Source organism: Lotus japonicus, chromosome 6 (assembly GCF_012489685.1).
Source record: "Lotus japonicus ecotype B-129 chromosome 6, LjGifu_v1.2".
NCBI classification, from domain to species: domain Eukaryota; kingdom Viridiplantae; phylum Streptophyta; class Magnoliopsida; order Fabales; family Fabaceae; genus Lotus; species Lotus japonicus.
In genome coordinates, this window is record NC_080046.1 from 66,149,183 (window position 1) to 66,158,115 (window position 8,933).

At 32.9% G+C, this 8,933-nt stretch overlaps 2 protein-coding genes across 3 annotated transcripts; both read left to right on the top strand.

Annotated features, from left to right (window-relative positions):
* Positions 1 to 2,959: 2,959 nt before the first annotated feature.
* LOC130725804 (disease resistance protein At4g27190-like) lies at positions 2,960 to 5,194 on the top strand. Its single transcript, XM_057576993.1, has one exon. The coding sequence runs from the start codon at positions 2,960 to 2,962 to the stop codon at positions 5,192 to 5,194; it is 2,235 nt and encodes a 744-aa protein (XP_057432976.1).
* A 99-nt stretch (positions 5,195 to 5,293) lies between these two features.
* On the top strand, positions 5,294 to 8,355 carry LOC130721944 (protein NSP-INTERACTING KINASE 2-like). 2 transcript variants are annotated; one of them, XR_009013726.1, is made up of 4 exons: positions 5,294 to 5,523; positions 5,885 to 6,962; positions 7,074 to 7,816; positions 8,109 to 8,355. XR_009013726.1 is itself a non-coding variant. In XM_057572530.1 (3 exons), the coding sequence occupies exons 1-3, from the start codon at positions 5,305 to 5,307 to the stop codon at positions 7,712 to 7,714; spliced, it is 1,938 nt and encodes a 645-aa protein (XP_057428513.1). In that variant the 5' UTR covers positions 5,294 to 5,304; the 3' UTR covers positions 7,715 to 8,046. The 2 variants fall into 2 exon arrangements, 1 of the variants encoding a protein (XP_057428513.1); XM_057572530.1 differs by lacking the exon at positions 8,109 to 8,355 and having other exon boundaries at positions 7,074 to 8,046.
* Positions 8,356 to 8,933: the final 578 nt, after the last annotated feature.

Below are 8,933 nucleotides of genomic sequence, written 5' to 3' on the forward strand. Positions count from 1 at the left end.
TCTGAGCTGTCCCTGATCAGTTATCACGAACCTTTGTCATTTCCTCTTTATTGTTGGATATGAATATGATGATTTGGATATCCATTTGAGTGCTTGAATGTGAGGGAACACACCACCTGTCCCCAGCTTGTTTTGTGGAACTCAATGATCTACTTCTTTAATTTTGGGATTGTTTGCCTTACTCAATGAATTGAATGAGATAATTTAGTGACACATATTGATTTCAGTTATGTCTTTTAACCATATACTTAAGTGGCACTATCTAATACCGCTAAAATATATACTTCATCTTTTTCTATTTAATTGTCCATTTTAAAGATTTTTTTTTTCTATTTAACTGTTCATTTAGCATTTTAAGAGAGCATTAAATGATGTTTTTACAACAAATGCTCTTGTTAGGACAATAAATGAGAAGAGATAACACATACTACTTTAAAGGGTAAAATAGTAAAATAATCTTCACTTTTTCACAAAATTAATCACACCCTTAATATGTGTGTCTTCACTCAAAGTGGACAGTTAAATAGGTACGAAGAGAATATGTTCTAAATTCGTTGCTTTTTTTTTTGGGTCAATTCTAAAGTCGTTGCTTGAAATCCATATATCTATGCATAGTAAATTTTATTTTATTTTTCGCTTCGGAAAGACTATGCATAGTAAATTTAACATTATGTTAGGTGGAACAAAAATATTTAAAATAAGTGAGTTGAACACAATTTTTTTACTTAATTTAATTTATATAAATAATTCTCTTAGTCCAATCACTCTGATGAAAGGAGTTAAATTACTTGCGGAGTCTAATTAAACAACTCCTTATATTTTAAAGAATGGAATAATATGATATATACAATCTAAGGAAAACCTCTAATTTCAAAGGGAAGTGTACACTTCAAAAATAAGTACTTGAAGTTATAATTATTAGCTTCAAACATAATAGTATTTTTTTTTCGAACGTAGTATTAAATTGAAGTACAAATGTCTCTGAATGATAGCTTAAGTGATATGAGCTACGAGATATATGAGTTGAGAAAGATAAGATTCATAAATCAATTATGAATGCTGCAATTTATCTTTTTGATGTATAAAAAAAGTGAAGTACAAATTTGTTTAAAAAATCAAAATAATATTAGAATTAAAATATCATGAATCCTATCTTATTATTTATCTATTTTTTTAGAAAATCACTTATTATTTATCTATTGAAATTAATTCAATATCATTTGACAATAATATTGACATAAACTAAAATCATAAGGATATATTAGAATGAGAAAAATAGAGGAATAAAATATTAAAAAAAAAAAGGTGATAGAGTGGAAGTGAGTGCTTTGTATTCTCAAGTTTATAATATAGACAAATTTTGGTTATGACATGTTTTTCCTTAAAAAAAAATTGTGATATGAGTGAATCACTAAAATATATCCAAACGAGAACAGGCTCGAGGAGCCCAAGATAACAATACACCTGAGCCCAAAATAAAGTTAGGTTTAGGACTCAAGTCAATTAAGACAAAAATGACAAGGTATGAAATGAAAAGCCCCAAAAAGGAGAAAAAGAAGGATCTCTTTCTTTGACAAAAAAAATGTGAAAAGAGAATTTCAAAAAAAAAACAATGCGAAAGGGAATGAGAAGGCGGTAGCAAACTAGTAAGAGGGATGATACGCGTTCACAGTTATTTTTAAAATCTGTAAGGCCAAGAATTGGCTTTACATGCATCAATTTTTGCTGAAATAAAAAATAAAATCTGTTTTCAGTGAGTTTTAGGGGCAGAGTTTGTTGTTTTAGGAGGTGACAATATGTTGTTGTGTAATGCAGATTATATGCCTTGTTTTGGTGTGAATGCAGATCATAGTTTGCTTTAAAAATAAAATCTCTATAAACCCTTCAAATTTCAAAATAATAAATCTGTAAAATTTGAAATATGACAAGTTTTAAGCAAAGAATAAACTTCAATGTCAAAATAAAGCAAAGAATGAAGTAAACCTTAAAGAAGGTACTTAAGAAAAGTAACGGAATCTAACTTTTCTTTCCTTGTATGTGGAGATAGCCAATAATATTCAAAGTGGTTAATTTATAGAAATTGAAAACAAAAAATAAAACCACTCATTCCAAGTTATAACAGAGACTTTAGAGCTCACAATTTCCTTCTACACCTGGAGCTAAAACTTGAGTCCTTGGGTTGCTAATATAGTTTGACCTGACGGGTTAAGCGTCGACTTTCTTCCGCAGTTCATATAGACCTCCATCGACGATTAATTTTCGCCCAGGTAACAGACAGTACATCAAACCTTCTTTTATGATTAAAAATATAGAATACATATATATATATATATATATATTTTTGTATAACAATGCTAATCAAATTTAAACATATCATCTCACATAATTAAACTATTTCATATGCGGGTGCAAACGCAAAAAAAAACATAAATTTTTGCCAATATAATTAATACAACATGCATTTATCTGCAAAGAATTTTACCAAATAAGATAATTGAAACCATCCTCAGAAATCAGAATTGCTTCCTTATTGATGCTCACATGTTGGTATTTCTCTGGTTGCTAATTGTCACCCTCCCCCGTATTACTTCTTATATCTACTATTTTATCTTTGTGACGTTAGCATTTCGAAAAAAAAATCTTTGTAACGTTAGATTTAAATTCCCTGAAAATTTTGTATGTAATTTATTTATTCTTACCAATGTACATATTCTGAAACTAGAGAAAAATTATATTGAATTTGTTCTATCCATGACATGGTTTGCTGCATAATCGAATCCTCTGTTGCAGCTCAATACTCTTGCCATTATCTAAGAAAAAGTGAGCCACATCTGCTTCGATTTTTTTTTACTTCATCATCAATTAATTGCCTCTTAGCCTAAAGCCAAAACAACACCTAGTTTTAACAAAGGGAGATCAATTTGTGTAGCAGCAAAAGATAAATTTCTTCAATCAGAACATGAAAGAAAAAGCAACTGCACTTCAACTGGAAAATCTCAGGAGGTGTGTCCAAGATCTGCAAGACAAAAGACAGAAGGTTACTTGGTATCTTACAGACTTGCAAGGTCAAATTAGCTGGATAGAAAAAGTTGATGATATTGATAGAAAGGTGATTGGACTCTCAAGCAACTATGAAGGCAAAGGTGCTTGCACAATTTGGTGGTGTCAATACCGTCTTAACAAAGAAATGCGAAAGATTGAACAAAAAATCTCACAATTATACGAAGAAGGTGCAAAATATTACAACCCAAAATGCAGAACAGAATTCTTAGATGAAATTATGGCAGCCCTGAAGGACCCTCATATTCAAACAGTTGGAGTATGGGGGTTGGGTGGTGGAGGCACAACCTCATTAGTCAAACAAGTTGGAGAGCAAGTGAAAGAGCGAGGCTTGTTTGATGCAGTGGTCATCACTACCATAGTTGAGGAGCCAAATGTGGAACAAATTCAAAAAGATATTGCAAGTGTCTTGGGTCTGGAGTTTCATGAGGAACCTCGTGTGGAAAGAAGAAACAAATTGCGGCAAAGAATGAAGAAAGAGAGAAAGATTCTTATTCTTGTCTTAGTTGATGATATTTGGGGAGAATTAAATGCTCAAAAAATTGATTTGGAGGAACTTGGAGTCCCTTTAGGAGATGAATGCAAATTATTGATAACATCAGGAAATCTGGATTTTGTAAAAAATATGAGGGAAATAAATTCCAAGGTGTTTCAACTTGAAGTGTTGTTAGAAGATGAGGCTCTGAGCTTGTTTGATAAGATCGTTGGAAAATTTACTGACATATCGACAAGATCCTTAGTAATTGAAATAATAAGAAGATGTGCAGGGTCAACTCTTTCAACGTTTGTTATGGCAAATGCATTAAGAGGTGCGGGTCTACCTTCTTGGCACGAGGCCTTAAAGCAGCTGAAGCAAAATGTTTCACCCATAAAAATATTCCTAGATAATTTAAAAAGTGAAGAACTCAAATATTTGTTCTTGCTTCTTACTATTCGAGGAAGAAGGGCTATTCATAAAACTAGTTTATTGTTTGACACATGGACAAGCTTACTCCAGAATCTTGGAACATTAGAGACAGCAAGAAATAGGCTTGATTCATTGATTACTGATATTAAGGCATATGGCCTTGTGGTTGAAGATGGAAATGAACATGTTAAAATAGTTGACTCAATATGGGAAACTGCTTATTCAATAGCTCAAAATGAGCTAAAAGCTGAAATATTTTCCAGATTTGATTTAATAGGTTCGATTACTACTGGGCGCCTACTACCAGAAGAGCGGTTTAGAATTTTACACTTTTGTAGCATGACTGTGTTCAGTAGTTTCCAGATTCCGGAAAGATTGTCCTGTCCAGAGTTGGAGGAGATTGTGCTACGTACAGAACATCCCATAATGGTTCCAGATTCCTTTTTTGAGGATACTAAGCTTCTAAAAGTCTTAGATTTTGTTGGATTTGATTGTTCAGAGCTACCAATTAGTATTGGTTTGTTAAAGAACATTCAAGTATTATCCATGTCTAATTGTAAATTGGGAGATATAACTATATTGGGGGAGCTTGCAAACTTGCAAATGCTTAGCCTTCAAGGAAGTCATATCCAACAATTGCCTAGACAAATTGGACAGCTCCACAAGTTGCGGTTCTTAGATTTGAGAGATACATATCTCCAAGTCATTCCACCAAAAGTTCTAGCAAACTTGACAAGTTTAGAAGAACTATATTTGAGAAACTCCTTTTCTAATTGGGAGGTTGAAAGGTCCAACAATGAAAAATGTTGTGCAAGCTTGAAAGAGCTTACAAACTTGCATCACTTGACGCATATAGAAGATTTATATGTTCCTAATTACGAGGCATGGCCAGTGGACCTTTATTTTGAAAAATTAAAATCATACACAATCTTCATTGGGGATGAATGGGGTCATACCCATGATGGTGATCATGGGTTAAAGACCCTGAAACTCAAGTTGAACAGAATGTTCCAATCTGAGGAAGGGATCAAGAAGATGTTGAAAGTTGTAGATGTTTTGTACTTGGATGAATTAAATGGTGTTCAAAATGTTCTCATTGATTTGGACTGTTATGGTTATGGGTTTCCCTATCTACAGTCTCTAGTTGTACAACACAATGCTGAAATCAAATGCATAGCCAAGAGCTCGAGTCACTCTCTTGATGATGTCATGTTTTCCCCAACTTGAAGTCATTGTTTCTTTACAATCTGAGCAATTTGGAACATATATGTCATGGTTATTTATCTCAGAAATCTTTCCTCAATTTAAGAATCATCAAAGTACACAAGTGCGATGGAATGTCGTATCTCTTCTCAAAGTCAATGATCGGAGGTTTTCCTCATCTTGTTGATATAGAAGTTTCAGAGTGCAAATGCGTAAAGGCGGTGCTTATTGAAGATGCATTGGATGTTGCCTCAAATTTTCCTGAATTATGCTATCTAACCTTACGAGGACTCTCAAAATTAATGACATTCTGCTATAGTTTTCATGACTCCACAACACTTTTTGATGGTCAGGTATGCACTATGTTTCAAATCATATTAATGCATTAAAGCATTAGAGATGACTAATATACTTTTAGTGTTTTCTCGGTTGATGATGAACATTTCAGAAGATAATCTTGGATTTCAGAAATATCAAGGCAAAAGAAAAGTAGAAGGAAAGAAAAATAATGATGAAAGCAAGGATGAAATTTATCAAATGATTAAATACTTTTTCGAAAGCTATGTATAATTTCATATGTCAATTATGTTCATACTTTAAACTATAATAATAGTGTTATTATGTTCATTACATGATAAATAATAGTAATTCAATTATACTTCTTAATGCTCGTTTCCTTGAAAATTGTTAAGAATTCCAATTTGTTCCTTGCAGTTGTCATTAGACAAATTAAAGGTGCTTCATGCAATAAATTTGGATATTGAGCAACTATGGCATTACAATTGTCCCCCAAAATCACTATGCGAACTGGAGGATCTGACTTTGAGTGATAATAATAAACTGTTGAGTGTCATATCTGGCAGTAGGATGATCATGAGATACAACAACTTGAAAATTGTAACTGTGCATAGATGTAGATTATTAACAACTGTTTTTCACCTTGAAGATGATAGACCAAATAATCAAGCTATGGAAGCACTTTTTCATCAACTAATGGTATTAGAATTAAGAAACCTATGCAATCTGAGAGATATATGGTACAAGGAACCTAAAATTCCATTCTTCCAAAGTTTAAAATCACTTCACATTGTCCACTGTGGTAACATCAAGAGTGTATTCTCACTTTCTGCTGTTAGAAATCTGACACAACTCAAATTACTCAAGCTATATAATTGTGAGAAATTGGTTGAGGTAATAGAAGGCGATGAAGATGAAAATTTACCAATCACTTTCCCTGAAGTAGAATGTCTTATACTCAAAGATCTTCCAAACTTGGTTCGTTTTCATGGACCAAGAAACAGAACTTTTAATGGGCCTAAACTACATACAATAAGGGTGAAAAATATTCGAAGTATGGTTACATTTTGTGACGGCCATCTTAACACGCCTATGCTGAGAACTGTTTTGGTATCCTTTGTGAAGAGATGTTGGTATGGAGACTTGAACAATACCATACGTCACTTAAATGGTTATGCATCTTTCAATAATATAATTTTCTGTGAAGGTTCCCCTGATGGCTTTAGCTGTAAGGACTTACAAAATGCTTTATATGAAGTTCTTGGAAAAGGGAGTCTTGGGACAACATACAAGGCTACCCTGGATGATGGAACAAAAGTGGTAGTGAAAAAGTTGATAGATCCAAGCAAGGAGAAATGGCAGAAAGTGGTGAGTTTAGGGAGTATGGGGCGCCACCCTAATGTCATGCCTCTTCAAGCATATTATAATTCCATAGATGAGATGCTTCTTGTTTACCCCTACATGCCAAGAGGCAGCTTATTTTCCTATTTACGTGGTACGTTCTAAGTTGACTGACTCATTAATCCACATTGCATATAAATTAATTCATGACTGCCAATTGTAGTAATGTTTTATCTTTGCCTAATTCTTCTATTCCAAACTGTAGGCAATAAGGTTGGGGAAGAAACTAAATTAGATTGCCATTCAAGATTGAAGATTGCACTTGGAGCTGCCAAGGGAATTGCTTTTATTCATTCTGAGAGGGGCCTAAATTTTACACATGGCAACTTAAAGTCAACCAATGTTCTCATCACACAAAATCTTGATGATGCCTGCATTTCTGATGTTAGATTGACTTCTCAAATGAATGACTCATCATCTATTATGTCTAAAGCTAATGTCTATCGAGCTCCAGAAGTTACTGATTCCATGCAGATCACTAAGAGCTCTGAAGTTTATAGCTTCGGTGTGATTCTTCTTGAAATGATGGTAATAAAGGATGTGTATGATAAGGGTTATGATTTTCCTAGGTGGTTATTGAATTATTATATGGATTGTACGACTTATAGATTTCTTATGAGAAACCTAGATAATATATTTTATCCGGAGCTTAAGATAACACAACATAATGCACATCAAATTATAGGCATGCTTTCTATTGCATTTAAATGTACAGAAGTGTTTCCAGATAAGAGGCCTAGAATGGAAGGAGTTGTTAAAATGATTGAGGAACTCTCCTCCTCTGATAACACTATATCCAATGGAGAAAATGATTCAGATTGGACTTTAAAGTACATAAGACCCTAGCATGGAAAATGTTGGAAAAATGAAGAGAGTTGTCCTCCTCTTACTTAGACTCTAATGTGCTGACATCATAACTCTTCCTATCAACAGATGTATATCCTCATGGTAAGCAAAACATCAACCGTGATTAATTATACATAGTTATTTTACTACCAAGAACATATAGCTGACTAATATCTAGTTTTTGAAAATTGCCATTTTGCATGAAGGACTAAAATAGAATGTAATATTAGGTTAATAGATTTAGAACCCGAATGAATTAAGAATATTTTCAATATGCTACATTTACAAAGGGAGATATTAAGTGTGTGGAATATAATTAAGAAACTATTTTCATTTTTTTTCTGTTGCATATATGCTTGAAAAAGAATATAAATATAAAGTCATGATTTGATAGGTAAGCTTGGAACAATATTCATTTTCAATGGCAATACGTGTCAAGTTAAAAAAGATTAAGATGTAGCGTGGCTAGAGACTATATCATAATCTCATGCTGAAGTGAGGTTACCTCTTGCAAATTGCAAATTCAATGGAGGTCAAGGAGTTTTGATGTCATCATTGGATTTATCCCCCTATGTTTGTATCTTTCGCCTCTCTCGAACTTATGTTTCTTCCTAGATAGAGTGAATTCAATTTATTGTTTACTTGGGTTGAAAATGTTGTATCATTATTCAATATTGGGTAACATATGTAAATAATTATGAATTGTGCATTGTCGATTTGTGATAATTAAATTAATTAAATGTGATATTATAAGGTAAGATTTCAGATAATTGAGCTGCCAAGGGAATTGCTTTTTATGTTATAAAAAAAAGGGAATTGCTTTTTATAAACTTTGTCCGTATAATGCTTCAGATATTTAAATGTTCAATAAATATACACCACCTTCTTCCCTCATTTGGTTATCATTTTATTTCACTTTTCTTGTTTTGTTTATTTTCTGGCACTGAATTATATTATTACGACTTACTGACACTGGGTTAACTTCGAAATGTTGATTCAATGTCTGGAATTTCTAACTTTTTAAAATGTAGATTCAATGCGTGCGATTTGTGGAATCTAACCGGGTAATGCTCCTCCAGTCGAATTAACCTAATGGTCTGACCTAATCCAAGCTTTTTGCTTTGGACCCGGCAGTCTGCAGCCCTAAATTAAGGAGTTAACCAACCAACAATGTCATGGTTAAATACAATTTATAGTACTATTTTCACCAGATTAAAAG

Bases quoted from the DNA above. Each gene is read 5' to 3' on its own strand.
- LOC130725804 (XM_057576993.1), top strand. From the start codon at position 2,960: ATGAAAGAAAAAGCAACTGCACTTCAACTGGAAAATCTCAGGAGGTGT.
- LOC130721944 (XM_057572530.1), top strand. From the start codon at position 5,305: ATGTCGTATCTCTTCTCAAAGTCAATGATCGGAGGTTTTCCTCATCTT. The intron at 5,524-5,884 runs GTATGCACTATG...TGTTCCTTGCAG, and splicing joins CAACACTTTTTGATGGTCAG to TTGTCATTAGACAAATTAAA. The intron at 6,963-7,073 runs GTACGTTCTAAG...TCCAAACTGTAG, and splicing joins CTTATTTTCCTATTTACGTG to GCAATAAGGTTGGGGAAGAA.